This window comes from Ylistrum balloti, unplaced genomic scaffold (genome assembly GCF_031769215.1).
Source record: "Ylistrum balloti isolate Yb309-2 unplaced genomic scaffold, AGI_CSIRO_Ybal_v1 Utg370612, whole genome shotgun sequence".
Taxonomy (NCBI): domain Eukaryota; kingdom Metazoa; phylum Mollusca; class Bivalvia; order Pectinida; family Pectinidae; genus Ylistrum; species Ylistrum balloti.
Genome location: NW_026782376.1, coordinates 1883231 through 1909813, shown reverse-complemented (window position 1 = coordinate 1909813; position 26583 = coordinate 1883231). Strand labels below are relative to the sequence as shown.

General features: G+C 35.9%; 1 protein-coding gene across 1 annotated transcript in view; it reads left to right on the top strand.

Moving 5' to 3' along the window:
• Positions 1-26061, top strand: part of LOC132557006 (regulator of G-protein signaling 22-like) — a 42346-nt gene extending 16285 nt beyond the window's left edge. Inside the window, exons 2-21 of the mRNA XM_060221471.1 lie at positions 644-706; positions 964-1194; positions 1632-2950; positions 7270-7431; positions 7671-7848; positions 8446-8603; positions 8988-9303; positions 9849-9950; positions 10825-11019; positions 12314-12397; positions 13712-14044; positions 14811-15038; positions 16128-16289; positions 16452-16631; positions 17096-17268; positions 20711-20741; positions 24312-24546; positions 24787-24919; positions 25410-25483; positions 25919-26061. Of these exons, the coding sequence (XP_060077454.1) occupies positions 644-706; positions 964-1194; positions 1632-2950; positions 7270-7431; positions 7671-7848; positions 8446-8603; positions 8988-9303; positions 9849-9950; positions 10825-11019; positions 12314-12397; positions 13712-14044; positions 14811-15038; positions 16128-16289; positions 16452-16631; positions 17096-17268; positions 20711-20741; positions 24312-24546; positions 24787-24919; positions 25410-25483; positions 25919-26061 (4500 nt within the window). The remainder of the gene's footprint in view (positions 1-643; positions 707-963; positions 1195-1631; positions 2951-7269; positions 7432-7670; positions 7849-8445; positions 8604-8987; positions 9304-9848; positions 9951-10824; positions 11020-12313; positions 12398-13711; positions 14045-14810; positions 15039-16127; positions 16290-16451; positions 16632-17095; positions 17269-20710; positions 20742-24311; positions 24547-24786; positions 24920-25409; positions 25484-25918) is intronic.
• Positions 26062-26583: the final 522 nt, after the last annotated feature.

Here is a 26583-nt window from a genome sequence, read left to right as displayed (position 1 = left end):
ACATTAAGGGGATGGTGTCTGATCTGACAGCCTAACCATAGTACACAGATTATATAAAGTTATATCTGAGCATCGAAGTATGGCTTTGATGACTGTTGGAATACAATATGTCAGATCAAACACGGACTTGTTACAGAATTATAGATGTCTTACTGTAGAGTATCGGTGTAAGCATTAAAGTGGAATATGATACAACAGATGTCATATCCATGTTATCAGATTAGAAAACCTGGTACACAATGACCTGAGACAGACTGGAGAAACACCAGTAATGGTCACAGAAAACTTACATTAGTGGAAATTCTTAATTTGAATAGATTATCATCAGAACTTTATAATCTTTTGAGGACAAAAATTTTTTTATCTTTTTAGCAGAAACTTTCATAAAGATTGTTTTATATGGTAAAACTGTGTTACGCAGCCAGAGTAGGACAACTTGTTGGTGTTTTACCTGGTGGTGTCGTATGTCGGAGAGCTCTATCAGGGACGAGTCCAAATCAGTCTTAATTTCTCTAAACTTTTGTCAAAATTATTGGGCTACATGTTCGTACACAAAAGATAAATATGATTGAAAGGTATCGATGTTTATAAATTGTTGATATTTTACCTGGTTTCCTGATTCTGACGATGGTTGTACTTACAGGAGGATTTTCTGGCGACAGATGACCTGTTCGTGGAATACTTCAACGCCTTTTTGGCGTTACCAGTAAGTATAACTCCTAACTACATAATAATAATACTTCATTTATGAAGGATTTAGATACAATCAGTGTACTTAATTCTCACCCCTCATCATCTTTATACACTAGGAATGCAAAATTTAGCATAATATGGGCTTAGCATTACAGCATCAAAATACAGGGAATATTTCCAGGTAAAATTTTCTGAAATAAGTTTGATTATAAGCATTGATCCCAGTAAAAGGACTTTGAATCTGAATATTTTATTCACATTTGTTTACAGACTTTCCCGGTGCCTCTATACTTCAACAAGGATACCGGAGGGTTTGAGGTGGCCACTGATGCCAAGAAGGAATTGTCAAAGAAGATAAAGGCAGCCATTCGATCTCAGAAAAACACAAATAAAATCTACCGTGTCGCAAAAAAACATAGTTTCATCGACATACCTTTAATCCCTATTGAGGAGCCAGAGGGGCCGGAGAATGTTGAAATTAATACAAGTTTTACTGTCACCGTAAGTAATGTTACTGAACCTGTTGTTACTGTGAAGACCTCTGATATCCAGGCATATACAACGAAAATTTAGCTCACTTCAAATTACTATTAAAGTATTTCATTACATCATTTTTAATGTTGGCAATATTCTCTCAAACATTTAATATCACTGCATCACAATGGTTGTAAAACTGTAGTTATTTATTTGTTGATAAGCCCACCTATATTTATTGCTGTTCACAGAAAATGTTAACGATAGCTTATTCGTTGTCCTTCAATAAGCCCATCCCCTACTGTTAGTAAAACTACATGCATTTCTAATTGAATTGATTTGAATTGATGGGATTCTGACATGATAAATACAATATATACTATTTGTATATATTTTTCTTGAAGATGTTAATTGAATTTTAAAGCTCAAGAAACAAGGATTATTATGTTTATATAATGTTTCAGACACTGAACAGAGAGCAGGGAATACACTGGGTGAAGGAAGTACGTCTGCCCGCCTTTCTAGAGAGTGACCTGTATCTCGAGTTTCGACTTGGCAAACTAATATCACAGTCACAGATCACGGGGGAGCGTGGCGAGTATGTCCTCCAGAGGATTGACTTTATACCAAGAGCCCAGAAAGTGAAAAAGGAGGAAGAGGAAGAGGTGGTGATTGACCCTCGGGAACAGATCATGAAGGACATGTATGTTTGTGTCGGAAATGCCCTCCCTACTCAGACAGAGGCTTGGTTTGCCATAGCACAAGGTGCTACTACTACACAAACCACTTACTCCACACAGCCACGTCCAAACAGTGCTGCTGATATCGTTAAACGGCCAAATAGTGCACGTCCAGTCAGTGCCTACAGTGCTATCGACAGCTACAACTACTCGGAGAGTGGTCTGGGTGTGTCTATCAGGGGTTCGGTGCAAAGTTCTGGAGGGAGAGGCTACCAGGTGTCACAAATGTCGGGCAGTGAAGATGAGGATGTATTTTCTAGCAAACTTTTTGCCACAGATGGAAAACCAATGACACCTAGACCTTCAGAAATGATATGTTGTATGGCAGATGAACCATCTAAAAAGTCACGACCATTTAGTGCCACTGTCTACAGTACACCTAAGTATGAGGCTGACGGCGATAACGAGTCTGGACTCGGCATTGAAGATGACAAGTATGACCTAGCATCTGAGGGTTCGGGTCCAAGAGACTTGTTTACAGAAGACGATGTACAGGACCGAGTTTCAGGTAGTCCCAGTGAAGATAATGTCATCTTTCGTGACATGGACGATCTTGGTGCTGCTCTGGTTGGAGCAGTGCTGAAGCGTTCTATAGCTTACCTCACCAATAGAGATGAAACAGAAGTGGCAGAAGATCCAGATATATTAAAACATCTACCAAAAACATCGTGTAGAGACATGAAACTAGATATGATTGAACGTGTATCACTCCTGGAAGATAGTGGTATTGTTAAGGAAACAGCTGAGGATAAGGAAGTGAAAGAGGTAACAGAAGGTGAAAAGAACAAGGATAAAAAAGACGAGGACAGTGATGCTGATTCTCTTCTGGACAGTGAGGATGACTACGATGAGAGAGATTTGTTTTTTAGAAGAAAGAAGCAAAAAACATTTAAGTTGACAGATCGGAAAGGAATTGAAGCTTTTAAGTCATTTCTACAGGGAACAGCCGGGGAGAAAAATTGGCATATGTGGTTAGATATAGACCGTATCCAATTCTTAACCAAGGGCAAGACTGGACAGGTGTTAGAAGCTGCGGTCAGCAGGTGAGTGCATCCAAGGGTTGTGCTGCCCCAGTGTTTAGGAATACATCTTGTGGTTCCATGTTCATTCACATCCAAACACAACAAAAATAAGGATCATGAGGGAGTGGGGTTTTGTCTGTTTTGTACATTTTAACCCTAACAAAAGGAAAACTTATTCTTGTGAATTAGAAAAGTTCCATTTTTATGTTCAAAAAAGTTTGTGAATGATACAAATTGATCTTGGCTAAGAGCAATGTAACCATGGTGTTATTGTACAATATTGGCTGACTTCATTTAGAATTCCTTACTTCATTGTCTCCCCCTTAACTGAGGTAAATCCATTACTGATCCTCCAAAGCTGGCCAACCATCCTATTCTAAGATTAAATACATATTAATGTGACATGTATGATAGTACCATGCCCTACAGTTACATCTTACAGACAAATATTTTGTGATCCATGGCAACAATTAAACTTTCATATGCTTGTAATGAAAATAACAAAATAATTTGTCTTTTTCTTACTCTGTGTTGTGGTACTTTGCTAGTTCCAAACAAATTGTTTGATAGATACGGCTTTGAATTCTGTGGTTGATATTTCAAATAGGTGACAAAGGTATAACATTGGGGCTTCATTCAAAGTTTGGATTTGATAAACATTTATATATATTGTATTCATTGAAAGATGTGAATGCAGTCAGTTTTCTAACTGGAAAAAGACCAATTAGTTATGTGTCACTATGATATATTGTTGTGTGTTCAATATTAATTCTATATCAACATCTTGTAAAATGATTAGATTTTACTAAATTCTGCTTCAGTAGAAATATAAAGAATATCAATATACTGATGTATCACATTTCCTTCATGCTGCTGGCCATACACATGGCTAAAACCTGTACAATTCTATACTGCTCTTAACATACCAGGTATCAGTATTTGTACTTGGTAGGGTTTGGCCGTTACATGTAGTCAGCTGTCAAGTGGCTGTAGGACAGGTACACTCGTTTGCATAATCAGAGTGTATTTACACAGGTTCTGCAATAAAAATTTTAAGTACCTAATATTCCTACTGTATTGGCTGATAAAAACTACTGGGTATTTACATAGATACATATGTGTAGATTTTCTTGACATCAAGAATTATATTGGATTCCACGTCATAAAAAATAAAGTTATGATCATTGCCTTAAGTGTGATAATGCCAGTTACATACCCTTTGGTAGATTGGCATGATGTAATTAATCCATGAAAATCAAAAATGTAAATTCCACATTTAATGTAGAAATATATATTGATTTATTTGAATTGAATGCAGACTGGTCTCAACAAGAGATATTCTGTTATCATACATAAATGAAGAAATCATTGAACTGTTTAAATTGATTTCTTCATTTGACCTCGCATGTCATCGATCATTTCTACTCTGGAATTTTACAACATTGAATCATCATATATAAAACAGCACCATTATATTTAATAGTGAAATATATACTAGCATTACCATTGATTAAATCTGAATACATTTTCAGGTTTGGTATGTTTCTAAGGGCACATTTCAAAGTTTTAATTGACTCGCTGACAAGTTAAATATTTCATAGGTACCAATACATACTCTCAATAGAAAAAAAAAGACGTCCAAGTCTAATTGATAGTGTATTTCACTGAAATTTCAGGTACATAGAATAGACATTTAAATATACCCGGACGTACATTTCACATGTATTAATAGATACCACTTATAAAAACGTACTTCACTCATGAGAAAAGAAAACATAGCTCTCGCTTTAGGCTTGTTTACAAATGTTTGACCTATGTAGGTTGCCAGGTGACCGAGAGGGTTTGATATATCAGGTTTTGTGAGGGTGTATTAAGTATGTATGTTATAAGTGACTTTAATTAGACCTAACTTCACCTTAGTTGTCTGGAAGTGTGGACACAAGGGTCGCACCTTTAGGAGATAGATTCCCGAGTAAACAGAAGGAATTGTCACCATTGTTAGACAGGGTTTATATAGTAGTATATACCACAACACAGAAACAGGACATACTAGGGATAGTGCGATACATATATACATTGGCACAGTCTTACAGCTGATTTTATAGTGATATGAATCAATTTCTGAAGTCAAATAAATGTTCAAAATCAGTGACAATATTAGATCCAGAGCTGAGTCACTTGTAAATCAAATATGACCGACTATTTCTAGTGACTTTTGAAGAACAGTCCCAGGAGGAATTATGAAACATATTTCAGAAAAACCAGCACAATATCAATTTTTTTATTGTGACACATCTGTTGTTCATCTTTGTATTGTTTATATAACAGAATTTATTTCCCTTACTGTCTAATAGTTCCATCAATTTGTCTCTTGATGAATTCTGATACATCTATCTGCCTTTTTTCTCTCTCTGCACTCTGATAATCCCCAATATCTTAATTGATACCTTTTGTTACAGCCCTCCATCTCTATATTGATGCCTCCTAATACAGCACCCCCCCCATCTCTATATTGATGCATTTTGTTACAGCCCCTCCCATCTCTATATTAATGTCTTCTGTTACAGCCCTCCATTTCTGTGTTGATGCCTTCTGTTACAGCCCTCCATCTCTATATTAATGCCTTCTGTTACAGCCCTCCATCTCTATGTTAATGCCTTCTGTTACAGCCCTCCATCTCTATATAAATGCCTTCTGTTACAGCCCTCCATCTCTGTATTGATGCCTTCTGTTAAAGCTCTCCATCTCTATATTGATGCCTCCTAATACAGCCCCCCCCCCCCATCTCTATATTGATGCATTTTGTTACAGCCCCTCCCATCTCTATATTAATGCCTTCTGTTACAGCCCTCCATCTCTGTGTTGATGCCTTCTGTTACAGCCCCCTTTCTCTGTGTTGATGCCTTCTGTTACAGCCCCCCCTATCTCTGTGTTGATGCCTTCTGTTACAGCCCCCCCTATCTCTGTGTTGTTGCCTTCTGTTACAGCCCCCTATCTCTGTTAATGCCTGCTGTTACAGTCCCCTATCTCTGTGTTGTTGCCTTCTGTTACAGTCCCCCTATCTCTGTGTTGTTGCCTTCTGTTACAGCCCCCCTATCTCTGTGTTGATGCCTTCTGTTACAGCCCTCCATCTCTGTGTTGTTGCCTTCTGTTACAGTCCCCTATCTCTGTGTTGTTGCCTTCTGTTACAGCCCCCTATCTCTGTTAATGCCTGCTGTTACAGTCTCCTATCTCTGTGTGGATGCCTTCTGTTACAGCCCCCTATCTCTGTGTTGTTGCCTTCTGTTACAGTCCCCTATCTCTGTGTTGTTGCCTTCTGTTACAGTCCCCCTATCTCTGTGTTGTTGCCTTCTGTTACAGCCCCCCTATCTCTGTGTTGATGCCTTCTGTTACAGCCCTCCACCTCTGTGTTGTTGCCTTCTATTACAGTCCCCTATCTCTGTGTTGATGCCTTCTGTTACAGCCCTCTATCTCTGTGTTGTTGCCTTCTGTTACAGCCCCCTATCTCTGTGTTGATGCCTTCTGTTACAGCCCCCTATCTCTGTGTTGATGCCGTCTGTTACAGCCCCCTATCTCTGTGTTGATGCCTTCTGTTACAGCCCCCTGTCTCTGTGTTGTTGCCTTCTGTTACAGCCCTACATTTCTCCTTTATTTTCCTTCATCACTTACTTGATGCCTTTCCTCTATGTCCTTCTATCTCGCACACAATGTCTCCTACTACATCCCTCCTTCTCTCTGTCTTAATTCACCCTGATATGTCCTACCATCTCTCCATCTTCCTCTGTCTATTTACTGGGTAACTGTGTATAAATCCCTCTATCTATCTCTCTCTCAGATGCCTTCCAATATATTCTCTTTTGTCTCTTTATTGAACCATTCTGAATGATATTGGTCCATCTTTTTATTTAGCCTTCTGTTACTGCATCTCAAAACCAAATGGTATTTTAATCCTGAAACAAAATATTCCCAGTTTTTGCCCACATGTTAATCTAACAGTTTTTATGAATTAACTTGACAGATTTGTACAAGACTCAAATGAAAGTATATCATATGTACTGGTTTGATACATAACATAGATGTGAAAAACTGAGAGTTCCATTGTCAAAAGAAATTTATAGGGAAACAGACAAATAAATAATTAAACACTGGGATAAATAGATAAAAGATGAATCCTGTACTCATATTACCCAGAGTTGTAACATTTTATTCTATTTTTAGCAGAAACAGAAAAACAAAACTATTTTGGTGTTGTCTATCCTGAAAACCTATATTTCCTGACCTGCATGTGGAATATGGATGTTAACATGTACACAAGTAACTGAACTTGTTTGTGTTCTTAGTTACCTGAACAAGATGAGAGAACTTTACCACCGACCAGGGGCTGTTTTTGAATTAACTGTGGAACAAAAGAAAAACCTTGGTCTGTCTGAACCAGCCTCATGGACACTAGAAAAGCTCCAGCTCATCCACAACAAAATAGCTGAACCTCTAGTTTTGTACTGGTAAGTTTATTATCTCAAAGTTGACAGGATTGTGAAAAAACTGTAGAGAAACAACAGGTAAACAGGGAATTTTCTGATTCTCAGATAATGAAACAATTGAACTGAAATCTGTTTTAAGTAAGAGTTTTGATAATTCATGAAAAACTGGAGACAGTTCTTTACAGTAAAAAAGTCATTAAATAACTTATTACTTCCAAGTTTTAATCATATACATTTGAATGATTTTTGATGTTTTCCAGGGCTCCACGTTTTCTCCTGAAGCAGAGCCTAAAGACTGACCCAGCCAAGAATGAGCTGTATCATAATATGTCCCTTCTACGCCTAAATAACGATGGAGTCCACCCCAACCCTCCTACAACAAAGTTACTACCCCTCCGACCCAAATCATGTGTGCCCAAGATCACAACACCACCACCTGTAAGTAGCTTGACCTAGAACTAATTAAATGCACCTTAGTTAAAAGTATGTCTGTTGGAATTTTTCATGTACCCCTTTTCAAATATTAGCCATGCAAACAAGGCCCTGTTTAATGGAAAGAAAATAAAACAAATCTCTGAAGTGGAATTTTTGACAGCTGTCATTATTAGATCTAACTTTGTCGGGTTTTCTGGATTATTAAGCGACTAATTAATATCAAGACACTATAATATAGTGAAACATCCCTCTGTGCAATATAGTATTGTCTTCATCACTCCAGTGTATTGATAAACCTGTTGTCTGTTATATCAGTTACCTCCCTTTGTATAAATTAGCTTTTCCTGTCACATGTATTACACAGTTTTCTAGTTTGCTAGTTACCTCCCTTCTTATACTGGTGTTTTATAGGACAACTGGTGCTATTGATTATGCCATAGAATAACAAGAGTTCTAAAACCCTTTGGTCGGCAAATAATTAAATAGTATGAGGTTTGAACATATCTTAAATGCAGACATCCACCAATGACATAGCACCAGTTTTAATGAATTTTGATACAATTGTATGAAAGTTCTATATGCCTGTTGTCTTGATTTCAGCCCACTCCTGTGTCCAGTGTTCCACTGACTTCCCCTCCAGTGGGATACAAACGTGTGTATGCATCAAATGTTTTGTCAGCTGCAGTGAAAGAGAAGAAAAAAGAACTCATCACACCCAGACTACCTGCTTCTAAATCAAGCTCTGCTCATGTCAGAAGGTTGGTGATTAACTCAAGTACGAGTCAGATCTCCTGTATAAATAATACTGTCTACCAAAATTATCTCTCTGTGGTAACGGAAAAAAAATAAAAACAAGTAATATATCAATTCAGTCTAATACTTTAACATTTTTGATGCTCTCACAATTTTGTAGGAGGGGAGATATAGCATTAACCGTTTCCCTTCTTATCCCCAAAATCAATATCATCACACTGGCAACAAAGTGGAGGTCAAGGTCAGCTATCGTATTTACTTTATGGTGATTCAAGGTTCCAAGATGAAGGTCAAGGCCAACGTCACTTTTCATAAAACACCTGTATGATTGGCAGTAAGGACACTCATGTGTTACCAACAACTTTCTAGTGTTATTTTTGGTTTTGCAGGTCCTCCAATGGAAGTGCTGGTTCTTCACGCCCACAATCAGCTGCTCGCCACTCTCGTCTTCCATCTGCTAGACCTGCTTCGGCACTTCCATCACAGTCATCAACAAGACCTGTGTCTGCACGACCTGCTGCCTCTCCAAAACCCCTGGTGGAACGACAGACATCACGAGCACGCCCTTCCTCCGCAGGCTCTTCACCGAGTTCTCCTCTGGAGCAGGTTGAGCACAAAGAAGTGGAGTCTTTACTACAAACCCTACACCATGAGAGAACAGCTGGTGGCTTCTTCAGGAAATATGTGGAAAAGACACAAAAAAGAGTAGGTTTTGTTTTGTTGATATCAATCAACCTGTGAACAGCCAATGTCACTTTAAGGAAGAGACTCCTTGAGGTTAAAGGTGGTGACTACCTCACTGAATACCATGTGGGAGACCCACCGCATGCTTATCCAAACCTGAGTACAGTGTCTACCCCGTGTAGCCTCATCAACACAGGATGGCTGGTAATCTCTGCATTCTGAGAAACACAAACTTTCTTTAGCTGGAATTGAACCACACACCTTGGGTCTACAGCCACGGTTACAAATGCCCTGCTGACCGTGGGATTGTGGCTCCTTACTAACATAATAATCAATTGATTTAGACTTATCTTGATATTAAAGTTGTTGACACACAAATGAAAATTGTTTGCCAATATTCTGACTAAAATTTTTTAAATGATCTGGATAAGGTGTGGATTTGTTTTCTGTGTCAGCCATACCTGATCTTTTTATACAAAAGTTATGTATTTCATTGTAACTATTGGCTGTTTATTTTAACCTCATCCCAAATCTCTCTGTAATACAGAGTTGTTTTGTTTTATCAGAAATGGGTCAACTGCCTCAACTTCTGGACTGACCTTCAAGACTTCCACCTCATGTTTTATGCTGATTCCATTGATCCAGTCACTGTCACCAGAAAAGCTAAGGTCAGTACTTATGATACAAATTTAACTTGTGATTTCCATTCTTCACACAGGAATCCAGGCTACTGTATACTGTACAGTTTATACCAATACTGAAGACTTTATTTCACTATCGTATTTGAAGCTTATTTGTTAACTTTTGTATGAAAAATATATGATATATTTTCATTAGTCTTGTTTTGATATGTACATTTACAATTACGTAAAAGCCTGATTTTTGATAAAAATTCTTTATTTCTAATGACCTGACCAACCCTATACGGGCATACACTGATTTTATTTGTAGACAATTTTAAAGGAAAAACTATTAAAATTATGACTCCAGGTTAAAGTTGAGAAATCTCCAGGTTAAAGTTGAGAAATCTCCAGGTTAAAGTTGTGAAATCTCCACATTAAAGTTGAAAAATCTCCCGGTTAAAGTTGAGAAATCTCCACATTAAAGTTAAGAAATCTCCACATTAAAGTTGAGAAATCTCCTGGTTAAAGTTGAGAAGTCTCCCGGTTAAAGTTGAGAAATATCCAGGTTAAAGTTGAGAAATCTCCACATTAAAGTTAAGAAATCTCCACATTAAAGTTGAGAAATCTCCCGGTTAAAGATTATTTTAAAGAGTTTACCCAACCAACCTTCTTTTTCTTTACCTTGCATGTTTGTGGAAACACATTTATTTTTTACTTTTCATTGTCTTTTCTTGTCTAAGGTCTGTTTTATAGACATCTTTAATGTAATGTAATATATATGTGACTTTTGTCTTTCCAAAGGTCTAAATCTTCAATAATAAAATCTTTTCCTCTAACACCATATCTATACACCCACTGACCGTTCACAGTGTGTATCTGGTGCACTTGTATTATATCATTATTTTAACATGATTTTCAGACAATATATTCACATTATATTGTGGTCGGTTCTCCGAGAAATATTGGATGTACTGCTGCAATATTCAAAGAGATATACCGTTGTCTAGAGCCTGCCTTTGAAGACTTATTTGACGAAGCTGAGGAGCTAGCTTTATCAGTACTTCTCGTTCCATGGGTGCAAATGATCAACTCCGACATGAAGACATATGGCAAGGTGAGAGTACAAGACGCTTTCATCTGGGAAGAAGGCGTTCAAGGTTTTCAGATGAATGACCTTGTCCTATTTTCAAGGTTTTAGGAATAATGCTAAAAATCTGTTAACAACTTCTTCTAAATAACCAAAAGCCCTGGGTCATAAAATTGGGTCAGTTTGATATTAGGATGAAAGACTGATACATTTTTTGAAATCAATCACATTTCCATGGTCACTGGAGTCAAATCTAATTAGCAGGAATGAAGGGTTACCAAATTCAAAATTGTTAAAATTAAATTGCCCTGACAAAGGGGTCAAATGTATGAATGTCTTAAAACAGTTAACCAAGAGACAAAGAGTAAGGTTGATTGCTTAAAAGTCGGTGAATGGTCAGTTTGATCCAGTAAGTATTAAAGTTGCTAGAAAAACAAATTCCAATCAGTTATAAACTTTGGAGCAGTTGTGCAACATTGGAATCATTCAACATGAAACGCATTGGTTTTATATCAGTTAAAGACACTTAAGTGTAAAAATTCTATCAACTGAGACTTAAGATATTTGTTTCATAAAAGGAAAAGATATACACACATGATTATATTGTTACAATTTACCTTATAACACCACTAATTTTATAAACATTTACAGAACACGTGTAATTTCCGCGCAGTTAAAACACAAGAACTACTGATGTAATCAATTGAAAAGTTGTACAGTATTTTATCTTTATGGCTGCATTTAAGAATATTGGAAGGAAAAAGATGTTGGACTGATGACAGTAAATAACCCTGCATGTATTTAAACTCCTTAAAGTACAATATATAAGCTTTGAAGTTTAATTAATACATCTGAAATCCTCATGACGGCATCAATCCTCTTTTCCCACTGGACCATAAACTGTAATTAGTGTTTTCCCTTGATTTCTGTCATTTATGTGCATGACAAGAGAACTTTTACGAAATTACATATGCAACACAAACGAATTGTCTCCCATACTGAAACAGAGTTATTTGCTTTCGTAAATTATTGATGAAAATTAAACGCATGACATCAGCTGAAGATTTCTGTAAGGATAAAATCTGATTCTGTGCTTACATTCTGTGGTGATTATAACAAATTATTCACGTGTTTTGAACTTTATGAAGATATATTGCTAACTAATGTTACTTTTACACAATATATATATCAAGAGTATATGAAGGAAAGAAAAATTTCATGTGGGTAACTTGATTAAAATGCCAATAAATTTAAAACTGTGTTACTTGGATTTTACCAGAACTGTTGGTTCTAATTGATAATTGACTGCCTTTGGTGACAGGTGGAGCTGATCGAGGTAAAGAAACACCTGGAGACCAAGTCCAAATATGTTCTCACCTTACAGAAGAAAGGACTTATTAAGGAGGTAAAGTACTCCAGGAATCTTGTTGTTTTATCTTGTCTTGTCATCAGCCTGTACCAGTTTATCAGTCAGTCATCAGCCTGTACCAGTTTATCAGTCAGTCATCAGCCTGTACCAGTTTATCAGTCAGTCATCAGCCTGTACCAGTTTATCAGGCAGTCATCAGCCTGTACCAGTTTATCAGTCAGTCATCAGCCTGTACCAGTTTATCAGTCAGTCATCAGCCTGTACCAGTTTATCAGTCAGTCATCAGCCTGTACCAGTTTATCAGTCAGTCATCAGCCTGTACCAGTTTATCAGGCAGTCATCAGCCTGTACCAGTTTATCAGTCAGTCATCAGCCTGTACCAGTTTATCAGTCAGTCATCAGCCTGTACCAGTTTATCAGTCAGTCATCAGCCTGTACCAGTTTATCAGTCAGTCATTAGCCTGTACCAGTTTATCAGTCAGTCATCAGCCTGTACCAGTTTATCAGTCAGTCATCAGCCTGTACCAGTTTATCAGTCAGTCATCAGCCTGTACCAGTTTATCAGTCAGTCATCAGCCTGTACCAGTTTATCAGTCAGTCATCAGCCTGTACCAGTTTACCAAATGTAGTTTACTGTGATTTGTTTTTTCTTAAGATCAGTGTCATCATTCAGACTTTGTGGTTAACAGAATTCCTGTTTTATAATGAATAAGCGTATGGCAGTTTCCCATTACACTCACATCAAATTTAGGTCACTGCAACCTTTATATTCCACTTCAGTGACCTTATAATTTAGACATTGTGTTTTAGTCAATTTCTCTGTTGGTAGAAACACTTTTAAAGTAAACCACACCATCATATCAAATGAAGGTCGACTGCACTAAAATGCATCCTTTCAATTTTCCACTTAGTACATTGTGCAAAACGTTATTCTTCAGAATTTCACTCTGACTAGGTCTACTTTGGTCAGATTTCATTCTCAGTTTCATCAGTTCTCAAGTTTTAATTTCTAGTCTTATGATAAAAGTTATTAAAGAAGTAAAAAAGCAGAGGTTGAATTCAAGATGTTTTAGTTCCGCAATCCGGAAATCCAAAACCATTCATGATCTGTGACTTAATCAAGTTTATTAAAGGTTGAGACACAGAAACAAATTGATTGATATTATGATACAGCTGTAATGAAAAGTCAATCTTTAAAACACCAGATTAAGATTATTTTTATACAATATTGATCTTGACATTTCAGGAAACAAACTTCTGAGATTTTCAATAAAGATTATACATCAAGAATGAATCGAGATTGATCGATGGTGGTATAAATAGATATTTATTGATTTACTGATTTTTCAGAGAGTGATCACACCTGATGACCCTATGGAGGGATATGAAGATCCAGTGTATGATGAAAATCTAATTAATAATATACCTGATGAATTTAAAGATCATTCCTTAGATAAATTAGTCCATAATCGTATTGAGCTCGAGCACTTCCGCAACTTTTTGAACGAGAACTATGCCAGTATGGATCTCCTGTGCTGGATGGAGATAGAACAGTTCCGACGAATGCCACAAAATGATGAAAGGAAGAGGGATGACAAAGCTAGGGAATTGAAAAACAGATTTTTGAACAAAAAATATTTCTTTGGTCCAAACAGTCCAGCTGGAAAAGCAGCTCAGGATAAAGTGAGTTTATACAATATTGAATACAAGGTAGATTCAGTGATGAAATTTGAATACTAAGAAGTATCAGTAAGGCCCTCAATTGATGAAATGGTGACTATTTATATCAATGATAGTTATTGATTTATACCATGTACGTATAATGTACATTATAAATATGTATAACATGTTAAAAGACAAAAAAATTAAATTGCATGTAACCAAAAAAACATATGAATTATTTGATATATTACTATATACAGCAATACATCCATGCCGGGTTAAAAGCCCACTCCTTGTTACTTTATATATGTACCAACAAATGCTGATTCCTTGCCCTGTCTTGTTAGAAGCCCACTCCTTGTTACTTATATATATATGTACCAACAAATGCTGATTCCTTGCCCTGTCTTGTTAGAAGCCCACTCCTTGTTACTTATATATATGTATCAACAAATGCTGATTCCTTGCCCTGTCTTGTTAGAAGCCCACTCCTTGTTACTTATATATATGTACCAACAAATGCTGATTCCTTGCCCTGTCTTGTTAGAAGCCCACTCCTTGTTACTTATATATATGTACCAACAAATGCTGATTCCTTGCCCTGTCTTGTTAGAAGCCCACTCCTTGTTACTTATATATATGTACCAACAAATGCTGATTCCTTGCCCTGTCTTGTTAGAAGCCCAGTCCTTGACTTTGACTCTGGGCATATTACAGCTTTGGAAAATATATTTGATGACACTTTCAAGATTGTGTTTTTGATTTCTGAAACCTTGTGGCCTTTCAGATTATGGCTGATGCTGGTGGCTGGGGTAAATTACTAAATGAACGTCCTCCAAACTCTGTATTACTAGAGGCCCAGAAGTATGTAAGGGAAAGATTGGAAAAGAAATGGCTGCCATTATTTTTAACCACACCTGCCTTTGCCGAGCGCCAGAAACCCAACGCTGGCATGGATGATGTGGTTGATGATGTGATGGTTCAGAAGAGGAAGAAAAGTCAGGCTGTTCTCAAGGTAACCAGAGCATCATGGTGTCTGGATTCCACTGTATTTGTTATGTTAGTAAATGAAGAAGTGGGGTGTAATTGCTTCATCTAAATGGAAACGCTTTCTTCATTCTCCTCATGCTAAAATTCTATATTATAAACAGATAAAGTCATTTAAACATATCTGACGTGGTATGGCCATTCATTTTGACATTTGATTACAAATATCATACATACATACGTGTATATAGCCAGATAAGTCAGTTCTCTTTGACATTTCTAGATAAAGTGAAACTAGAATCATCCTCTATACAGAAGTATTGACCATGCTACTTAAAGTAGAAAGACCTTGACAGACATGGAATTTAACAAAGACAGACTGTGGTTAAAAAAAATCCTTGCCATTTCGAAAGCTCAGAGCTTTTTAATTTTTTCAGATTAAATGCAATCTAAAGTTTTGAATATGTACATGTTCTGGACTGTGACTCGCATGCTTAATTAAGTTTTGTGAAGTTGCTTTATGTTTGTGCCTTTAACTATAGACTTTAGATTAAAGAAGGTTTGAGAGACTGATTAAATGAGAGTCATGAGACTGCTTTCAGAGATTTTTCCAATTTAGTAGCTTGCAGTATACTGCTGTGTGTGAATGGCAATGATACTGGTTCCCTTCATTATCCATGTTTACATGATGTGCCATTCATTCTTCTGAGACATGTTTTTGGTATACGTATGTTTAAACATTTCCTGTTCATGAATCAGTATGACCATGTCATTAACCTCACTTGACACATGGGTAATAACACTATCGCGACATCACAAATAAGTCATGTATTGTTGACTTCACATATAATTGTATTGGCAGTTGAAAACATAGCAATTCAATATCATCCTGTCTTTGACGCTAAAAAAGTTTTACTTATTTTTCAGAAATATGAGTTATATGGTAAATAAAATTTAAATTTAAAATTATTGATAAGATTATTAATCTTGTTTGAGAAATTTTTTATTACATCATCATCACTGATGTATGACCTTCAATTTTTGTTAGAGAATTCTTGTCTACTTTTCTAATCAATGCTGTGAATGTTGGGTTTATTTCTTTTTTTTTGCTCACCAGTTGTTGGAGAGTAGATGGATCTCTTCCTCCAAGGAGATCATCACCTTCCGTAGTGCCCTCCTCAATCCTATCACTGCCCTTCAGTTCCGTCGTTTCGTCTCCATCAAAGGGGACACACTAGAGAATGACGTTTTGTTCTGGCTTGAGGTCCAGCGCTTCAAGGTTAGTACAAATTTAGTTGTTGGAAGCTTATATAGAAAGCCTGAATCTAGTTCCTTATGATATACATGTAAATTTTTCTATGTATAAGTAAGTAAACAGATATTTAGATTTTTTTTTGTTTTACATGGTCCACTGAGAATTTGTTTTTGAAATCAATTACAGGATGTCAATCATACTCACAGCGATGAAACATACATCCTTGGGAAAATCAACGCCATCATCAACTGTTTCATTGATTCTCCAATTCCCCCAAGTCTGCAGATAGATATCACAGGGGACATGGCAGAGAGAATTCTGGAACACAAATATGAGAGGAACCCTTATCTGTTTAGGGAGTCACAGGTACGGATCTTACATATCATGGTTAAGGAAACATTAAGGCTGTATGCTACTGTACCTTATCTCAGTTTCAAAAATATTTCATATTATCAAATCCGTTTTCAAATAATTAATATAAGTTAATTAACAGAAAACTAATTTGCTAGGAATGACTATCTCTGATGAATTTATTCATGGTTGTGCCTCGCCAATTAAAATGTTTGTGGGGATGACAGTATAATTACAGGATTGTTCAGTTACCTTATTAATCTAACAAATTAATGTATGCCTTATGATAAGCCCACCCATCGCTATTCCTGTTCAGTAAAATTACAAGCAAAATTATACTTACGGTAAGATATACCAAGATAAAGAGCAGTGTGATTTCTACCAGCACTAAACTTCAATAATGGAAACAAAAATATCTTAATATATTTGCATGTAGCTATAAAGTTATCATTTCAAATTTTTGTAAATTTATTTAACAGTGTGCTGTTTTCCGAACTCTGTTCCAACACTGGAATGACTTCTGTGAGTTCAGATCTAACTTAGCCGATGACAAAGTTCTGCCAACAATAGAAAGACGAAGAAGACATGCAAAGTTGAAGGAGAGACAAAGACAGAAAATGGAGGAAGAAAAAGCACTCAAGGTAGACAACTTGTATTTGTATTATAGCTTTGAAGTTGTAAGATTTGGTTTGATTTTAAGTTTGATGGGATTTTCATTCAAATGCTGTGAGTTTTTTTTTCATACTTTTGATTTAATTAATTTACATTTCTACTTATTTGGATTGAAGAAGCATGTGTTTATTTTGGTTTTTTTGATGTGTTATTCAGATAGATTTTTTTTATTATGGATTTATAACTTTCAACTTTCTTGGATTTCTTTGCAGTTTTCATTCTTTATAGTGTACCATCTCTCTCCCCGTACACAAGACAAACATCTCTTTCCAACAAATGTTCACAGAGACTGGCACATTCTTTATAGTGTACCATCTCTCTCCCCGTACACAAGACAAACATCTCTTTCCAACAAATGTTCACCTAGACTGGCACATTCTTTATAGTGTACCATCTCTCTCCCCGCACACAAGACCAACATCCAACAAATGTTCACCTAGACTGGCACATTCTTTATAGTGTACCATCTCTCTCCCCGTACACAAGACAAACATCTCTTTCCAACAAATGTTCACTGAGACTGGCACATTCTTTATAGTGTACCATCTCTCTCCCCGCACACAAGACAAACATCTCTTTCCAACAAATGTTCACAGAGACTGGCACATTCTTTATAGTGTACCATCTCTCTCCCCGCACACAAGACAAACATCTCTTTCCAACAAATGTTCACAGAGACTGGCACATTCTTTATAGTGTACAATCTCTCTCCCCGCACACAAGACAAACATCTCTTTCCAACAAATGTTCACAGAGACTGGCACATTCTTTATAGTGTACCATCTCTCTCCCCGCACACAAGACAAACATCTCTTTCCAACAAATGTTCACCTAGACTGGCACATTCTTTATAGTGTACCATCTCTCTCCCCGTACACAAGACAAACATCTCTTTCCAACAAATGTTCACAGAGACTGGCACATTCTTTATAGTGTACCATCTCTCTCCCCGCACACAAGACCAACATCCAACAAATGTTCACCTAGACTGGCACATTCTTTATAGTGTACCATCTCTCTCCCTGTACACAAGACCAACATCCAACAAATGTTCACCTAGACTGGCACATTCTTTATAGTGTACCATCTCTCTCCCCGTACACAAGACAAACATCTCTTTCCAACAAATGTTCACTGAGACTGGCACATTCTTTATAGTGTACCATCTCTCTCCCCGTACACAAGACAAACATCTCTTTCCAACAAATGTTCACAGAGACTGGCACATTCTTTATAGTGTACCAACTCTCTCCCCGCACACAAGACAAACATCCAACAAATGTTCACCTAGACTGGCACATTCTTTATAGTGTACCATCTCTCTCCCCGCACACAAGACAAACATCCAACAAATGTTCACCTAGACTGCCACATTCTTTATAGTGTACCATCTCTCTCCCCGTACACAAGACAAACATCTCTTTCCAACAAATGTTCACAGAGACTGGCACATTCTTTATAGTGTACCATCTCTCTCCCCGTACACAAGACAAACATCTCTTTCCAACAAATGTTCACTGAGACTGGCACATTCTTTATAGTGTACCAACTCTCTCCCCGTACACAAGACAAACATCCAACAAATGTTCACCTAGACTGGCACATTCTTTATAGTGTACCATCTCTCTCCCCGTACACAAGACAAACATCTCTTTCCAACAAATGTTCACTGAGACTGGCACATTTGTATACAGTATAATGAAGTTATCAAGTGACTTTTTATGTGTCACATCTGAAGCAATATAATGACGCCATCTCCTCCAAGTGAAAATACAGCAAACATTTTCTTGACCTTTTGGAGGCGTGTCTGACGGAGCGTAAGGTGCTTTGTTGACTGGTTGTTGACTAAATTTTATCCTGACCATTACTTTCTTGTTTGATTTTCATTCTCAGATTTAGATAATTAGCCCAGTATCTAATAATGTGGGCTTTTTGTAAACAATCCTTGTTACCACTATTTCTTGAAAAATTTTCATTTCCTCTGGTTGATAATTGTGTCCCTTTAATTTTAGGGCTGATAAGATAAACAAAATGGCTAACAGGTGGCCATCTTGAAATATTGACAATGAAAGATTGTTGTTGCTATTTCTTAAGAAATATTGAATGAGGTTTTTTTACAGGTGGCCATCTTGAAATATTGACAATGAAAGATTGTTGTTGCTATTTCTTAAGAAATATTGAATGAGTTTTTTTACAGGTGGACATCTTGAAATATTGACAATGAAAGATTGTTGTTGCTATTTCTTAAGAAATATTGAATGAGGTTTTTTTACAGGTGGCCATCTTGAAATATTGACAATGAAAGATTGTTGTTGCTATTTCTTAAGAAATATTGAATGAGTTTTTTTACAGGTGGCCATCTTGAAATATTGACAACGAAAGATTGTTGTTGCTATTTCCCTTAGTCTACAGTATAGTATTTTGGTATTTCTGGAGAAACACTGGATAAATCTTTCTCTAATCTAAAATGTAGATCCCCCTCACTCCCTAGTTGTGTCCTTAACTGGTGATTATCTTTGATTTAACAGGCAAAGATTATTTTAGCTGTATGCATGTCTTTAGAGAAACTTCCAAACATATGATTATGAACAAAAACAGATGAAAGAAGAGAAGGGAAAAGAACAAAACGTCTCTCTTCATTGTGTAGTGTAATCTGATATCTGTTGTATTTCACTTGATTGAGAACTGTAATTATGTACGCCCATATAAGGTCAACAATTAATAAAAAGCACTCCAATACTCCTGAGACATTCATTGGGTTAGAGATCTTATTATACTCACTATATACTTATGAACAGGTCCCTTTTTCCCACAATTGTCCACTCTGAGTAAACATTTCATGCTAATTAATAAATGGTACAGTTCCTACTGAATACAGTTTGACGATACTCTCTAGGAAATTTCTACAACTTGATTTATAATTCAGGCTTTGTGTTCTGAATTTTTCAGTCTGGAGTATATAAGACATTGGGGTTGGTTCTTTTATCAAGTCGTATCAAAGCACTGTATTTAAAAGTTTTTTCCTTGATTATCACTTAGAATTTAAATCACATGACTGATTAGCATTGATGATAGACCAGGATTGTGTTGTGTCGGGCACATTGTCGACAGATATATGGTAGTGTTAACACTGCTGGCACTGCTTTATCTTTGTACCTCTTTCTATAAACAAGCGGGCTTGGTAAGATGCCACGCAGAAGAATGGTGTCGTGTGCAGACTGTGAAGCTCTATTGTCTTACCCAGTATTGTGTATGACCTTGAATGACCCTGTTTATCCATGATCAGCACAGTTTTGTTGTTTTTCTGTAACGGTGCCATGATCAATTTATAATCGGCTGCAAAACCATTTAGAAACATTTGTTGATGGTACATATATGCCATTATAAAAGTTGATATTGTTATTAAAAACATAGGAAAAGAGAGAAGCCGTGTTGGAGGGTGACGATAGAGAAGTACTTATCTATGATAATTCTAGCTAACACAAGAGTTGACAATCACATCTGGAAATCACATTTTCTCGTTTGAATTTGGTGAATATTTGACTTGGACATCACTGTGTGTTACTTTGATTGTGTAAGAGAGCACCGTTTACACTACATGTGTTTGTGAAGCCTGTAACATACTGTGAGAATTACTTATAAAGTGCTAGTCAAGTAAAATCTTCTCCATTAGAACAACGATGACACGGAAGGTTAGGGGTAAGGTTGTTATGATGATGACGACATAGGAGAAAAGTTATGAAGACATTGTGTGAAAAACAGTGTTATACAGAAAATTTCCAACGCCAGGTAGGAAAGACTTATCTGTTTGATGTTGCACATTTGTCTGACTTGAGACAAGTTTATTCTAAGTTTAATGTATGATAAGGTATATAAGGTCAGCTACATACAAATTATACACTATAACTGTCCAAATACAGAAAATTGTCTTCCTGACATATCTCCAAGTTCCATTACAATCTTTAATTACTTTTTACTTTTTAGATCATATGACATTTTTTAAAAGGAATAATTTGAATTTTTCTGCTGTAAAGTTTGATACAGTTTGAGTGCCAAGTCAATGAATCTTTTCCTCAATCGATCAGACAAGCTAAATGTCATATAACTTGTAATAATTTTTCAGCCAATCAGGCAGCAGTATAGGAAATGGTACAAGCCAATGCTAAAGGCGTTTGTAAGTTTGAATGCGTACATGTGGCTGAGGCTTAGGTCAAAATGGTACCTGGGCAGTGTCACGTTACTGTTGACACTATGCATGGAAAAAGTAGAAAAATAAAAACTTATAATCATTAATGGGGATATATATACATGTATGAGGTAACACTTTTTCTGACCAGATAAGTACGTGGTTTGGGCATTAATGCATTTTTACTGAGATAAGTATTCATCTGCCTATATCGTAATAGAAATATATACCATTTACAGGGACACATTTTTTGTGATAATAAGCACCACACAGCCATAATTAACAATCCAGAAATACTTTTCCATTAATTAAGTCATAAAATTCAACCCATTTGACAAAATTAGGACCAAAATTGATGCAATTACTGCAAACGGCCACAGCTCACAATCCAGAGATGAAAAAAAACATGTGAATTAATTATATATTTTGAATAATGGGTCATTGTATCATTTTCTTTATATTTTTATGCACAAATCCACTTTTTTTAGATTTCAAAAACACACACACAAAAATTTTAAAAATTTGTTTTATTGAAATTAACTTCCCCTTCTATCAAGGTCATTTATCAAAGGTCATTCCTCAAATATGTTGTTAAATACCATTGTGGTGTACCTGATGATAATTACTCAGGAATCATTATACTACAGTTTGATTCATACTTAGAAGTCAGATGAGGTTTTGTTGGGTTAAGTTTGATGGTCATGGGGTATGTTTTTAACATAAAACACATAATGATGTTTGTCAATATTAACATTTGACACTTAAGTTTGTTCTAATATGTGTTGTATTTTATCCCATTTAAAAAGATAATCATTCTTTTCAGACTAAGCATTAAAACCTGCCTGTGTTTGTCACTCACCTTAACTATGTGATATTACATTCCAAACTTCCAACAAAACAATACTATCAACTGGAACAGAAATATTTCCATATCATACTGGCATGTATTCTCTTCAAACGAAGGTCTAACAAAAACTTGAAATATACAAGCATGAGCGATCTTTAAAAAAAGTATAATTTATGATATCAATGTTCTTCAAAGCAATGTGTATCAGAGTACTCTATTTTCAGCTGCTAGAAGATATTGTTATAAAATTGTAAAATTATGTCCTTTTTATTCTGCAGGTTATTGGTAATTCAAATTCTGAAAAAAAAAATGTAAAAAAAGAAATCTCGTTAACATCCTCATGAAATGACTGTAGGATGAAAATTCAATGGCAAAAATAATTTTGCTTTGTACTGTATTTAAATGAGGTATTCCGACAATTTCACCCGAGGGAAATGAAAAGAGGACAGTTATTCATCACATTATGTATTTAAATTGAGCTAATGTTGTAACATTACATTCCAAGGAGTACAACAATGTGTATCTATCCTGTCGCGGCCAATGTTTTAGTAATGATACGCTTTTGGTTTCTGCTGAGTTCTCTAATGCATTGGTCAGTGTAAATGTTTCATGTCTTCATATTAAATATTATAATATATTTTTGTATATCTTTTTGTAATTATAAACTTGCTGTACAAATTTGTTCATTTGTTGTTGAAATGAGAAAATGTTTAAATACAAAGCCAACGATTGTATTGAGAACACATGAGTCAGTATATATATCTAAATTGTGTCAGTCTATAATGATGGTGGACGGTCTGTAATGATGGTGGACGTGACAATGCATGAACATGTCACCCCAGGGTTTATCTCAGCAGTATCAGGCAAATGTTAACCATTACATATCTAAATTTGTATTACATACCTAGATCTTGCGGCCTGAATCAGATACCTAAATCTTAAATATAAATCTATTCTCAGATCCTTCAGGATTCATCCTACTTTATTCTGGGATAAATCTTTGACATAAATCTATTCTCAGATCATTCAGGAATTACCCTACTTTATTCTGGGATAAATCTTTGATATAAATCCAGTCTCAAATCCTTCAGGATTCACCCTATTTTATTCTGGGATAATAAATGAAATTTGGATTCCTTTAATCTGTAACAATTAAGTTCATATGGTGAGTTATTCAAACATTGTGAAATAAAAATCTCAAACATACTTACCATGATTTATATCTATCTTTGTTGTTGCATAGCAACCACTATATATATTTACTTCATGTGTTCATGAAAAATTATGGCTATTGTGTACTGGAATAATCTCTTCCCCAGGTATTTACTCTGAGAAACCCTTCACACAGAATACTCTGGGGGCTGATGAAACTGGATTTTCTGTCAAATAGAATTTTCAATATGTTATAAAACAAAACAAATACTTAAAAAGTACAGACTGTTACTATTTTTGTATACTTCAGATGAAGTTAAATATTGATTGTATTATATTTAAAGAATATAAAGAAATGTCTGATGCTAAATTTGTAGACTGACTTATACTGCATGTCAAGAACCATCAGCTGTCTAACTTGTAGACTGACTTATACTGAATGTCAAGAACCATCAGCTGGCTTATTTGTAGACTGACTTATACTGAATGTCAAGAACCATCAGCTGTCTAACTTGTGGACCGACTCATACTAAATGTCAAGAACCAGAAAATTTACCAAATGTTTGCTAATGATTCCTACTTGACTGTATGTGTACTCTGTCAGAGGACTATTACTGTATTTGTCAGCAGTAGACGTTGTTCTATGATGAACACATTATAAAACTTTATACAGAACACTGTTGCTGTTCTATATAATTTTGTTTATATACTGTATCCCCTCCTTTTTACGATTTGTTAATTTATTTGTAAGATTATCTATATAATTGTATGATTATGTATAAAAAATACTCTGAACTCACTTGTTTTATTTGTGGTGTTACATATATTATCATTGTAGGAGGCGGAGAGACGAGCAGCTCTAGGCCTGGCCCCCGGGGATGATTTGGAGGCTTATCATGACCCGTTTGCCCATCATCAGGGAGAGGGCAGTGAAGTGGGAGAGGAAGAAGAGGAGTCGGGCGTCAAGGATAAAATCTCCTGGTCTTACTCAAATTACATGAACGCCTTACATAAAGAGGACATCCTCAACAACACAGACGAGTCAACATTTAGCTCTCTCATGTCAGACTCAGGTAAATCATCAGAGGTCAAAGTTTCTTTTTTATGAACGATTCACGTACCTCTCCAGAGATGATTGTTTGATTCGTACAATGTATGAAATTACGTGATAGATGGAAAAATATTTTGATTGAATTATAAAATTTAATTTTGAGTTAAAAAATAAACAACATTCTCAATATACTTATCTACCAGCAATCTGTTAAAAAGATAATGGTTGACAAAAATTAATTACTGATGTATTTACTTTTTAGCCTCTCAGAAGGGTAGTGACATAGTGGAGAAAGGCTCGGTGATGAGCAAACCATCAGACACCATCAATACTACCAACAGTAGTAGAAAGGAGACCAAGTCCGAACATTCTCAGACTGATAAATTAGAAAAGAAGTAAGTAGCACGGAAAAAAGATGGTAGATCACGTTTTCTTTTTACGCAGAAAAGTTATATATCTAATGATGTTAGTCATAATATAGAAATATATGGCTGTCAATACTGGTGAATTTGACTGTGTGAGGTCTGTCGTTCTTTCTAAAATTTCACTTTTTCTAAGGACGTGTTTTCTTATTCCGCCTCAATGTTTAATTAAAATGAATGAAAGTGTCAAGCCCCTGAGCAATCCTTCTTGAAGATATCACTTTCCTACCTATATAGTTGATCTTCTGGTAACCTCTGAATAAAAAAGGAAGTGCTGCTGTCAAGTAGAATCAGGCTGAAGGACGTCTCAGGTGTTTTCATAGTAACAAGATTAAGTTGGGTACGATGGCTTGTTTAACATTAAAGGGTGACATGATGATTTTGTTGTCAAGTTGAGAACACTGTTTAAAAAAGTCACAGAAATAATGTTTATCTAGTTTGGTTGGCTGTTTTGCTGTTTCAGGAAATCTGTTAAAATCAATACTGCTGACACAACACAGAGGAAATGTGAGAGTCCAGCCAAAGGAGATATTAAAGGTAAGGTTAAATGTCAATATCAGATATGTCTCAAATTTATTCTTAGATTCTCCATATGGTATAAGAATACAAAATTTATACAATCAAACCTTTTTGTTTTTATTTTATACAATCAAGGCCACTCACAAGAGCATAGACAGAGTGCATACCAGTATCTTATTGAAGCTGTCATAGCATTGTTGTGATACAACAATGTGCCACTGTTTATAAGAAATGAAGTGATTGTTAAGATTTTCCACCTGGGTAACTGTTGAAATAGATACTGGAGACAGAATCTTAAACTTCCTGATGTTATTGGTGAATTGTTACAGCATTGACTTAACCTACCACTTAAAACAATATATATTGGGCTACAGTAGGCTGAATTAATATTGTGTGAGAAAAGTTTTCTTCATTGAAAACCTGACCTGACTTTGGATGCTGTGTTGATTTCAGGTAAGAAGAAACCAGATGCAGTAGTAAGACGAGCAAGTGGAGATGTGATGAAAATGGAACCACTCAAAGAGGAAAATGAAGATGGTGTAAAGTCACCGACTGATAAGAAGGTCAAGGCCAAGCCCATATTACAGAAAAGATGATAGGTTCAGTGTGAGTTTCCATGGCAACTCCATGATGACATAACATGGCAGCAGCTGCTTTTAGATGACAAATGTTATGAACCTCTATAATATTTACATTTTGTTTATTTTTCCTGAACTAACAGCAAGAAAAAGAAGGTTTTAGATTGAGATCTTCTGATAAACCTTGCTAACTAGCGCTTACAGCTACAGCTACAGCTAAATTACGTCAGACAAATTCCGACATTGTTCTAATTTTATTTGGAAAAATTTACAATGATTTATATGTATACTATTTAATCTATATCAAGAAAACAAGACTTGGAACTAGACTGCCTGAGTTGCTCATCATAAGAGCATGACAATATCTGTTTATCCTACCCAGGACAAATGATGATGTAGACCACTAGGCATAATCAGCTAATTAATCATTTAAAATCCATATTTCCTTTTTCCGTCCAAAACTATAAAATATGTTACTACGTGCCAAAGTCACGGTTTTAGCTTTGTTATGTTTCTTGTGAGAAACATAATCTCAAACTT